A 12,706-nucleotide genomic window follows, 5' to 3' on the forward strand; every position below is an offset into this window, starting at 1 on the left:
ACTTTGCATTGTTAGACAGCTGAAATAGAAAAATTTCCATATAGGGAAGTTTGGATTAAAAAAACTGAGACAACACCAATCTCACTCCGAATAAAACCTTCTTGAAGCCATTTCTGAGTGCTTTTCTCAAGACCTGCTGGCAACTAATACTACCATTGTGGACCTGCTGGCTCCTTCTGCTTTTACATCAGGGTAGGAGGTTGGCAATGGACTTTGGAAGAAATGCACCTCAATCAAAGGGAAGATTTTAAAACTTCATCACGAAAGCAATGTGATACTAATATTAGCTGACAAGGTTTTAAAAGTATTGATTGGAGGTGGCAAGGGAACCCCAGCTTTGAATTCCCTAAAGCGGAACAGCTTTCAGTAAATGCTGAGTACTGACTCTGAATACCAGATGTTTTTAAGGGATATTAAAAAATTGAGATATCCTAAGTTATCAAGCATTTGAAAATCTTGGCTTGTGTCTACCACTGAAGAAATAGCTTGTGAAAACACATGTCAGACTGTTAGGGATTTCTAATCAAAGGTTTTTAAAAAGTTACCCATCTGTCCATCTAAAGGTGCATCTTCTCTGTCACATTGTTCTCTGATGGCACAGATGTGACACAATTACTAACACGTTACTCTTACAGAGGTTCCAAAACTTAGAAAAAATGTCACACCTTAAAACTCACTAAAATTTACTTCCAAAAAGTTTCTTGAAAAAGCACTTTTCTTATGTTTTATAATGGAAGTATTTACACTCCTATATTAGAGGATGCAGAGATCAACACTCAGTGAAGTTTGTATTTCAGACAATTCTTTTTCCTAGAGAAACTATTACTATTCAGTGATGCCTGATCTTTACTGATCATGAAGTGTCCTTCCAGCCTGGTTAAAGGTTTGACATCTACATTTCCTGTACAGGTGAAACATTTAGGACAGTATTCTAATATGACAAATAACACTTGTTTGTTTCTCTTTTTTACAGTTCAGGCCAGCATGGTATTTTTTGTAATAAAAATGGTTTATTTTGGTGCAATAGGTAAGAAATGTATGTTTTCCATGTGCCTTAGTGAAGACACAAGTCTTCATAGCACAACATAAAAAATATTACCGTTACAGTTTCCATAACTGATGGCTTCTTTTAAGAAATTGTTTTCTTACCTACCTTAATACCTATAGTGGCTCTGATTCTCTCATTATCTTCAAGAGTAACTTACATGTATTTTGCAGATAACTGGCTTATCCAAGGTGCAGAAGTACATGTCAGCTTTGAAGTAACAGAAAGTAACATGTTGTGCTTTGCATGTGTTTGCAAAACAAAAAACCTATACAGATGTAAGGAAAAGCTGGAATCTCTCTCCCCACCCAAACTCTAAGACCTTCTATCTGGGTCAGACTTTGATATTTGCCCTTTGGCTGGGAATCCACATCTCCAACTTCACACTTAGCTGCAGCGAAGTAGCCTTGCAGGCAGGCCAACTTCAACGAACCACTAGTGGTATCATCATTAAAATCCTGCTGAAGGTCACCATGGAAACCGCCTGCTGAGGCTTCGCTGCTGCATTCGGCATCTCCTAATCAGCTACCATGTGAAATGCAAATTCAGACAGTCTGAAAATTAGTCAAGAAGAATAGACGATGAGGATGCAGATATGTGAAATATTCATGTGCTTCATGGAAAAAGGAAGACAGCATGAATGACACAACAAAGAACGGCCCCTGACATTCTTGCTATCATTTTGCATTATTGTTCACACCCTACTGTATTTCTAGGCCTCCAGTTCTGAAGCTCGTTATATGAACTGCCATATTTAGAGTCTGCAATAAATAATAATTAAAAATGGCCAAGGTAAAATGACTAATCGGCAAACCCACAAAGAGCTAGAGTGTATAAATTACACAATAGATCACTATTTCATCCTTTGTAACGTCACCAAATTATCTTTTAAAGTCCAGTTTGTTTCATAAAAGGGGAAAAATTGTCACTATAAATACAAAACAAAACACTGAGCAGTAATCTTTTATTAATAGTCCTATCACTGTCTGTGAATGCAAGAAAATTTAAGGTTCAGAATTACAGCCCCTAGTCTATAAATGAAATTGTATAATGCTTTATGTTTATTAAAAGTATTTCAGCGCTTGTGTTTATTTGTGTTTTCAAAGTAATCTTTAATCCATGTAGTCTGAATTCAGTTAGAACTGGTTACTAATACTTGTTCTTTGGTTTATAGCTTCTATCAGTTTGCCCTGTTCTTTTCAAAGTGGGAAAGTATTTCAAAACTTGCATCTCAGAACATTAACAAGCAAGCACTTATATTTTTTCATTCTGTTACACTAAGAAAAATATTTATTTTGTTTAGTTTCTTTTCATTTTAGAGCTTCTAAAAGCAAGCACTCCCCCTTAAATGCACTAATGACAGTAAGAACTGTTAGCTCTCAGCTTAAAACAAACACTGCTGAGATTTGCAGTCGTATATGGTTCAAATTCAATTGTATTATGTCTACCTGTATTTCTCTGAAATTTACTCTTAGTCTTGTCAAGAATCACTCCTTGCAAATGAACTGCTGTTCAATTGTACTGAACGGCACATCCGAATTTTATAATGCAGACAAATGGGACCTGAACAATTCATTTTTACTACTGAGTTACATTATATCTATTTTAATGCAGGCCCCTAGAGGAACAGGGCCAGTGCACTAATTTACTGTGCAACATAAACGTGTGTAGTTGTGCTTTTAGAAAAACACCCTACAGATGTAAGCCTCTATCCCACCTTGGCATGGGGAACATATCATTGTGCATTCTGGGAAAGCTTTTTGTCATACTTGCAAAGAAGCCCAATGAAATTAAGAATCTAACAGTGTGATGTTTCCATCATTAATACCCTCAAATATAAATCAGGAGAGACTTGTTATGATAGGAGCATTTGAGTGAGTTCAACAAGCAAACACTTACAGGCATAATCCGCAAATAACGTAAAATCACACAAGTTCATTTACTTCCCTGGAAGTGTGCCAGCTTACGTAAACTGGGGATCCAGCCCATGAGAAGGAAAATTACTTACTTCCTCTGAATAGTGATCTGAAGGGAGAGGTGGGTAGTCACACTGTTCTATCTTCTTGCACAGAGAGTACAAGTTCATTTTATCACCATAAAAGGGACTCTGCAGTGCAGCCATCTGTTTAAAGAAAATGTACAGTTTTCTTTTGCGTTTTTAAGTAAAGCTTTTTTTGTCATAAAATCTATAATAGTAACAAATAGAAAGTGATCCTTAATGACTCTCAGTGCTCTGCTTAGAGGGAGCCTTGCAGTGGCAATAACAGAAGTTCCAAAACTATTCCTGTAACCACTGTATGTACGTATTCTATGTCATACAACCATAGCTGTCACAATCCTTACCGTGCAATATCTGAATTGCACACTGTTAGGGTTGTATTAATAGACTGTGAGGGCAAAATCAGTAGTTTATGATGTTGCTGAGAGTGGAGGGTCCTTGCACCACAAGGGACACCAAAAAATCCAATCTTGTACTTTTCCTGAGAAGACCCTTCGTAAGAAAACACAACTTACAGGAAAACATTATCCAACCTAAAGCCATGCATTGTGTAGATAACACTAGATAATGGTAGCAGATTTTGTAACCTTCCACAGCCGTGACATTAACCTTCAATATAACTGGGGTTTTTGAAAGTAAGAAAAAGCTATCATCTATACTTCCAAAATCGCAGACCCAAAAACTTCAGGATGTTATTTAAAGATACTTAAAAAACAAATCCCCAAACTTCCATCAGAAGCACAGAACTGGCACCTATGGCAATAATTTACAATTACAGTACAAACCCAAGAAAATCTGTTGCGGAGTACTTACATAATTGATCAGCTTAAAACCAGCGTTAATAAACCTACCCTTTATTTCCAGTCAATGTTACGACTCGACATTTGAAATTGAAACAAATACTATGGCTAGCTGAATCAGAAATTTAAAATTTCATTTAAAATCTCTCCATTCTGTTCAAAGCCTAAGAAATCTTTTAACTGCAGCAGCACAAATGCTACTCTGAGTGCAGAGCTGCCCCAAAGTCAGTCACCCTTTTCTACATGTGCTAATAAGTTTGATTTTGGAAGGACAATGTGTACATTCCCCAGACAGGCAGAGTGTGTGTGAAACACGCTAGTCCATGCTGTGCTACTCAGTGAGCTTCAGCAGGGACAGGACAAGCTGAAAATGGCTCTCATCTGTCTTGTGGTCTTCCAGATAGCAGTTTAACTCTTTCATGTCTAAGCATCAATATCACTGGGGGAAATGTATGAAAAGAATGATCAGAATTCCCTTCCATTTATTTTATAGCTCGTTAATTTGCTCTCGGATAGTTCAGTATTTTCTCAAATTACCTTCAAGTAAGAAAAAAAATATTAAAGCTCCCAAAACAAGTATCATGCTACAGTTCCATCCTACACTCCTTCCAATCTGTATTACTAAGATGATGTTAGTTTTTGTATTTACATGACATTGTCTCTTACCTTAAAAAGAATGTTAAAAATGCAAGCTGAAGACCAAAAAAGAAAAGAATAAGAAAAAAAAAAAAAAAAAAGAAAAATCAACTGCAAGGTCTGTACACATGCAGAAATTCTAAATAAATGCACAGATACTCATTTTTGTACTCTAGGTGTTCATTAAAAAGTACTTTTGTTTGAATGCTGCCGAGTGTTAAAAAAATTCTGAATGTCCCCTAAGGAGTTAAAACAGGAATGCTATATTTTCATGCATCTCCTGCTTTGACAGATGAAAAATGTCAACTGTCCTGTTTTTATTTTCAAGCTTTTGCACTATTCATCTGGTTCATTAGTGCATCTCGCTGCTGCCCCTGACAGCTGCTCGCCCTCTCCTCCCAGCAGCTGAATTTTTCAGGCTAATTTGATCCTCCACACTGAGACGATCGCTAGAATGATTGACTTGCTCCCTGACCTCCAGGGTCTGACTTTGCTGATTAGTATTCTGGGGGTGTCTGAGGGACGAAAGCCCACTGTCTGTCTTCAGGGCTGGTGGCAGCTCGCTCTCTCTTTTTTTTCCCCCTTTTTTTTTCCTCTTTTTTTTCTTTTTTTTTTTTTTTTAACTGTAAGCCACCAACCTACAACCCTGTAAGGATGCAATTGCTACGATGAACAATAAAAGGAAATGTGTAAGACCTACTTTTCCATGTAAAGGTCCATGTAGCAAAAGCACAGCATCTTGATTTTAATTAGTAAAGTCTACTTTGTTGCATATCAATTAAAACTCCACTGGTAGTGTTTTTGAGGTTTCAGAAATACCTGGGGCTCTAAAAAATTCAGACTTTAAAACATACTTCTGCAAAATCTTATTGGCCAAACAGTTAGCATTGAATAATAGATTGTTACATACACTAGAAATAATAATTTAAAAAAAAAAAGCAAGCTAGTTTAAACTTAAATTAAAATATAACTGAAGAGTTAAGCGGCAATTAAGCATTTACTGAGATGTGATAAACTTGCCACAGCTTTTCTCCAATTAAGCTGGAGACAAGTCACAGTACATATGAACACACATCACCATGGAATCAACATAATAAAACATGCTAAAATGCAGGCAATAGACAAATCACAGAACGACAACCAGCACAAAATTGCACAGATTAAAAAACACCATTCATTTAGTCCACACAAGTCCTGAAGAACCTTAAGTAACCACTTTCAAATAATTAGGAAAAAATACTAAGTGAGAAAAATGCTGAGCACATATTTTGAATTTGCTATACCTGATATTTCAGAATTACAAATAAATGTTCAAGATAAACTTCCAAAGAAAACCCACCGCAAATATCTGGTATGTTGCAGAACCAACTAAATACACTTCTAAAAGAAATTAAAAGCTATAGTTGAAGACAATGCCCAATACTGTAGCTATACATCAGAAATAGATCTTAATAATTATTTTATTCTTGCAATAAGGAAAACAAACATTACCCTTTATCAGCTTAAGTAGCATCCTAGTAAAACCTCTAAAATAAATCAAAGGAGGACAGTATTTCAAGATGCTGAGTTAATAATTGGAACAGAGTTATTTAGGTATTTGGGGATTATCTACCACATCAAAGAAGAATGTAATATCCACATAGGTGTTTAATATACTCTACCAGCATTAAGGCAATACACTTAAAAAAAAATCTTTAGAAAAGTACTACTGATTTATATCCAGCCATTTAATTTCATATAACATAAAAGAAAAAAATTAACCTTAAACTGTGACGATTTTATATAATTGTAATCCAAAGATTTTGTTTGTTTCCAGGTTTCAAAAATCCTCAAGTAAACCAAGGAGGGGCAAAGAAATAGTAATACTGAAAAATCATCATCTACCTTTATGCTACCTTAGGGCTTGCAGCATAAATTTGCAAAGCAGAGCACTAAAATTCAAGGCAGATGCCATGGTAAGTATTGAGTAATCCTAATACAGGATTAAGTTTTAGGTCAGGATTCAAACTTCTAAATACTTGCTATCAGCTGGACTTCCTTCCTTGAATGATCCTTGATGAAGTTTTAAAGCAACAGCTGTACACACATCTGTAAACTGCAGACTTGCAATACAGCTATCTGTCCTTTTAATATTTAAAGCAACATCAGTGATAGAAAGTAAACAACTATTACTGGAGATGATTCACCTAGCAGTAACATCCAACCTCAACAGGCTGCCAGTGGCTTCTACAAAATCCTAAAATAAACAAGGAGGTGCTGATACTGCTGAGTAAGTTAAATGAGTTCTGCTGACCCACTGAGGCAGGTGGCTTGTAGGTAAAAAAAAAAAAAAGTGACTTCAGCATATTAGTTTCTACCTGGAATATGACTGGGGAGGCTTCACTGCCATTGCTGATGGAACCATTTTTATTCCCAGCATTGTTCAGCACAAGTGTTTATTCTTCTAATCAAGAATGATACCCAAAGAACTTGGAAGATGTATTTGTTTTAGAAGTCTGCTTGTTCTTCAAACCTTCATTTGCCTCCATATTTCAATGTGCCCTGTACCTTTATTTTCTCAGAATATAGTATGATTTAAAATGATGTGTCACCTACCAACCTCAACTGTACCAACAGAGAAAACTAAACAATTGCACTTGAACCATCACAGGAGAACATAAAAATAACACGTGCGCAGCAGAAATTATAAAATTGAGAATTCATCCAAGCTAGTAGCAAGAAGTACAGTAAAAAACACCTTTTTCATCATTTTACCTAGGTTTAAAGTATTTATAAAAATAAGAAATTTCTATTAAAATAACTATATTGCAGTTTTTGAAAGCATTACTTACATATTCAAATCAGTCCTACTACTTCTCAATGCATTTATTAACAAAATCATACAACCAACATATGCCATGAAAACACTTAGGACAGTTTTGCATGTGCTTGCTATCATTCATTTATTAATCCTTCAGTCATGCCCAATCTTCAAGAAATTGCTGTAAAATCTTTGTAGCAAGCCCAGTTAAAGGCAAGTTCAAGTAAAACACAAATAAAAACATTTCACATGCTTAAGTTATGTAAGGGGAGGGGGGCAGGGGAAGTACAAGAGTGTTATTAACTTCACTGTATATATCACTATTACCTCATACAGCAAACAGCCTAGAGACCAGATGTCAGACTTGAAGTTGTAACCATTTTCATGTATTCTCTCTGGAGACATATAATAAGGTGTACCAACTGCAAAAAAAAACCAACAACAAAAAACAAACAAACAAACAAACAAAAAAGTTTTTTTGAATGAAAATTTCTGTTGTTATGCAATAGTAAAATTAGTTTTTCTGATAGGAATATTTTTCATCTTTCTCATTTTGCTACACTTAAAACTTCAACTCATACTTAGGACACTTCATTTTGACAGAAATACATGAATTAGGTATCTATTTCATCCAATGCAGCTTTATTTTCACTGCTCATACCTCATTACCAGAGCTATGGAGTTGTAGAACACTTCCAAATTTTGCTTTTAAAGAATCTCATAATTTGTTCCTCCTGAAGAGAGCCAAGGAAAGGTATTACACAAAAGTATCCCTGCTACTTTTCCAAACTATTATCACTGCGGCTAGAAACAACAGCTAGAAATTCCCTTCCATGGGCTGAATTTTATTTTCTGTTCTTCCTTTGAGAATATATAAACCTGAAAAAGCTGGTCTTGAAACTAAAAAAACCACAGCTACTTTTAAATAGCTGAAATTAAAACTGAGCCTGAGACTCAGGACCTTCAGAGTTGAGGGCTGGAAAACCAGCAGAGCCTGAGGTTCCTATGGGCAACTCATGCATCAGCTGCACAACTAAATTCCTCAAGGGCTTTTCAGCTCCCAAACCTGTGCCTGCCTCAGAACTGTGGGCTCTGGAAATGCTCTTGAAAAGCAGAATGTATTAGGGCTGTTCCAGAGTGGATTTATATTAGATACTCTGGAACATCTCTCCTCTTGATTTTAATCAAACCCTACCGATCTGCATCACAAGTTACTTGGAAGAATGAAATAAAAAAATGCCCTATAAAAATGTCATTACAAAGAAGTAGCTGAGTGATGGTTACATGCATGACAGAGAAATAAGAAAAAGAAGTTATGGTAAATAACGGTAGTGGCAATTTTAGTGCACTGTTTCTGAACTTTCTCCCTTTATCCCCCAAAATCGCTGTCTAACAGCAAAAAAAGTCACATACCTATGCAGATTTTTATTTCAATTTTGTTTAAATATTTTCTTAAGCACTGAATCCCAATGATGAAAATCCACTGCTTTCTGTCAATTCAAGTTTGACAAACCAAACATCTTGCAACACCATCAACAACTAAAATCAGCAATTTCTCATTTTGTACTTTGCAGTATGAACCCCACATATTGTAACACAATGATCTGGTTTCACTTGTTCTTTTCTGAATAGATGAGGCTAATTCAGAACTGATTTCCCTCCCTATGAATACTGGAAACAGAGATATAGTGAATACATAAGTACTTCCACATATGAATAATCAGGTTAAATAGCTTTAAGTAATTAAACAGATAATTTTACTCTAGTAATTTCCAAAAGTTAAGGGTTTTGTTTTGACAATGTGTCCTACCTTTAAGAAATGCTGCATGTCAAACTATGTCATACATTCTTAAGCTGTAAGGAGGAGAGAGAATAACTTTTCTACTTCAAGGGCCCAGCTCAGATAGGGAAACCCAGAACCATCTATCTCAGGTCAGGCCACGGCTGCTGGTAACCCATAACTGCACCTGATCTGCTCCTTGGAAAACTATGTTAAAAACTCATATAAACTGCTTCTGTACCAGACAGGCAAAGACAGAGGCTCCCATGTGGTACCCTCGGATGGATCTGGCCCCCTGAACATTGTGGGGGAGATTTCCAGCTCTGGGAAAGCAGAGGGTGCCACAGCCCTGCCGCCCAGCGCTGGGCTGAGCACTCAGTGCACCTCTGAACTGAGGCTGCAAATGGTAACAGCTTAAAAGGGGAAAGGCTGGGGACAGGCAACTCAAGAGACAACTGCAGGACACATTTATTCTCATAGGATGTTTGCAGCACCCACAAAAGAGAAGAGTCTTTTTTCCCTGTGAAACAACAGGCAAGCAGACGGGTAGACCACAATGCCAAAATAACTACCAAAAGATCCAGAAGCAACTCTGTCCCTTGAAGTCAGATATCTTAAGATTAAAACTGCAACTAAACATTCAGAAATGGTTTCATATTTTTATTATCTTACCATTTTATTTCCCTCTCGAATTTTTTTAACACCCCAAGGACTTGTGAGCTTGGACGCCTCTGAAAAATTTCAGCTGCATTTTATACCCATTAATTAAATCACTGGTTTAGCGTATCTGTTGCTTTGTTGGCAGAATTCATCTAACAACAGAAATAAGTTTAATAGGTATGTGGTTGTTCACAGGCTACAGCAGCAGTGCCTCTGCTGCTCTGAGGTATCACACAAGTGGCTGGCAGTGAGTAATGTGCCAGAAAGAGGCTTCACAGAATCCACAGGGGGCAGCTGAAAACACTGAGGTTTGAAGGTTCATAGTCTACCAAAAGCAAAGGTAATTTTAACCAGTAGCTCTGGGAAGCCTGCTGATACATTAGGGGTCTGATATGACTGTGAAAGATTGATGATAGTGAAAAGCAAGAACAAATGTTACCATTTCACAGCGTTTAGCCTAGTGTAACACCTTCACTACAATACAACCTGAAGCCCCTGATGACCAACTAGTGAAAGGAATTGAAATTAGTTATGTTACTTATGAAATCACACAAACAGCCTGAAGATTCAGACATCATTACTACCTGTAAACGGTTTTTAACAGAACATGACACTAAAGATGCATTATTCTGACATTCAGGAACTACTGAAAGCATTGCAATGATCCTTTTAACACAGCGAGCACTCTCAGGATATAGCTGTGCTGCTGGTAAGCAACTACCAGTGTGATTGTATGTTCTATTTCCTTCCTGGATCTCTTTTTTTTTTTTTCTGTTAAGTGAAATACAGCATCCCAGTAGTATAGAGATATGAAACTTCCTGACTCCCTTTATTTATCTGAAGACACAGAAGTGGGATAATACAAGAAAAGGAGCTAAATCGTTGAGGTGTCTACATTCTTAAGAAAAAAAATCAGTAACTTCAGTGTTCTGCTCACTGTATATGCAGACCTGTGATAACCTGCAAGTCTGAACATAAACTTGCTTGAAAATGGTCTGGGTCAAGTACAGTGTCTCCTCACAACCTGCTGCTGCTCTGGAGCTCCCTCCCTTTAAAGATGCTGTAGATCTTTCTCTACATGTTTCTTTATGCAAGCTTCCTGATGCTGCTAGAGGGACTGGACATAATGGAAATGCTGGTTAATACAGAGCAGGGAGCTGATTTGAAGGATCAGAGGCAAAGAATCTATGACAAGAAAGGGAGTTATGATATCAGCGGTCCATCTTACTACCTGGGTAAACATACAACTCACAAAGCATCTGAGTAAAGTTAAGTGCATCAAGGAGTGGAATGAAATCTAGTAAGTTACTCTGATAGAGTTACTAGTTCTCCAGTAGTTACTAGCTCTAAAAGCTATCAAGCATTTTTAGGCTGGGAGAAAAAGAGGCCTGGTAAATGTTATATCTACTCCTACAAAACAATGTAGTGGTTCATTCAGGACAGGTGTAAAAGACTATAGTTTTAAAAATGGCCACATAATCATTACTGACATTTCATGCATTGGCATACTTAACTATAAGATTCAAGAAGGGGGCAAAAGAGGCCAAATTTCAGTAACTGAAAGACATAGTTTATGTATGGCTCAGCGTCCATGGATTACAGCAATTTTGTAATAAAGAGTTCAATACAACACACTTAACAAGATGGACGTGGATGCTGAAGACAGACAAACCACATCACAAACAAGCACCTTGGAGGTCCTTTCCAGCCCTACAGATTCTATAATGTTCAGGGATTTGTATTTACTTCATAGAGCTATAGGAGATGTCTAAGTCAAGGGCTCGTCTTCAAGGACGGGACCCAAAACACTGTACTTATCCAAAGTAACTCTGCAACCTAGCTCCCAGTGTTCAAACAGTCCTTTTACAGAAGTCAAACTATAAATACCTTGAGTTATTTTATAACAACACAACTTCTCTTCAGCTTTCAAACTACTGTAAGAGATCTCACGATTCTGTACATAAAAAACAAGAGCTATTTTAATACAGCTTCTTTGATGACTGCAATGACTCAGCTGCAGATTTCCCTGCCAGCCTGACTGTACACTGAGGCTGCAGGTTCTAAGTGAGGTTGGGTATCTAAGTGGAATTTATTCTATTCCCAGAATGGTGCTGCAGACCACCACCTCAGCACACCCTCTACTGCATTAGAGACCCATATGTGAGAGGAGAGTATTTGCACACATTTTCACGAGGTATTTTATTCTCCACACCCTGAGTTTACAGTCAAACTCCTCACATAACATAGTCTGTGCAGTATCACAGAAATGACAGATATTGTCAAAACACAGAAGACCAGAATTCCATGCAGATGATTCTCTGCATTCGAGCATTTTAAGAAGATTGCAGATCTGCTTCTTTGCCCTGCAAGAAGGGCTCCCCATGCTGGTGGCAGTGCCTGCCTGGACAGCACACTGTGCAGCTTTACAGCACAGCCACAGCAGAGAAATCAAGTGATTCTTTTTGTAGCTGAAATATGAAAAGACTTATCTTTACACCCATTGAAAGGCTACCAAGGCAAGAACACATATCCATGAGCTGGATTTCCTCAGAATTAACATTTCACTATAGAGTGTAAGGCCCGGCATTCAGCCAATAAAACAACAGCAGCAAGAAAACCCTAACACAGTTCTAGGGAAAGGAGTCTTTGTTGGATCATATTCCCCTTTCTAATAGAAAGTTTCCTAAAAACAAGAAATTTTGTCAAGTTTGTATCAAATCAACAATACCAAATGCCTCCATTTCCTCTGCCCATTTGTAAGAAATGTCTTCCATTTCCAAAAGATATAGGCATGACAATAGAAAATTCTTGATAAGACTGTATAGAAAGAGTTAAGAACATGAAAAAAAAAACCCTGTCCAGTGCATTTTTTTCATTTGTTTCAAATGGACCATCAGTAAAGATTCTAATTAAATCAGTATTATTCATAATTAGCAGTTAGAAGCTGTAGCTAATTAAAATTTTAGTACATTTCTTTATCTCTGAA

The 12,706-nt window shown here is 37.0% G+C and overlaps 1 protein-coding gene across 1 annotated transcript in view; it reads right to left on the reverse strand.

Moving 5' to 3' along the window:
* The window catches only part of NEK7 (NIMA related kinase 7), a 49,854-nt gene that overhangs the window by 5,950 nt on the left and 31,198 nt on the right, over positions 1–12,706 (reverse strand). The window contains exons 7-8 of the mRNA XM_066324613.1: positions 7,608–7,702; positions 3,054–3,167 (exon numbers count right to left, since the gene is read on the reverse strand). Coding sequence (XP_066180710.1) covers positions 3,054–3,167; positions 7,608–7,702 — 209 coding nt within the window. The remainder of the gene's footprint in view (positions 1–3,053; positions 3,168–7,607; positions 7,703–12,706) is intronic.

The sequence above is a fragment of the Sylvia atricapilla genome, chromosome 9 (genome assembly GCF_009819655.1).
Source record: "Sylvia atricapilla isolate bSylAtr1 chromosome 9, bSylAtr1.pri, whole genome shotgun sequence".
Lineage (NCBI taxonomy): Eukaryota > Metazoa > Chordata > Aves > Passeriformes > Sylviidae > Sylvia > Sylvia atricapilla.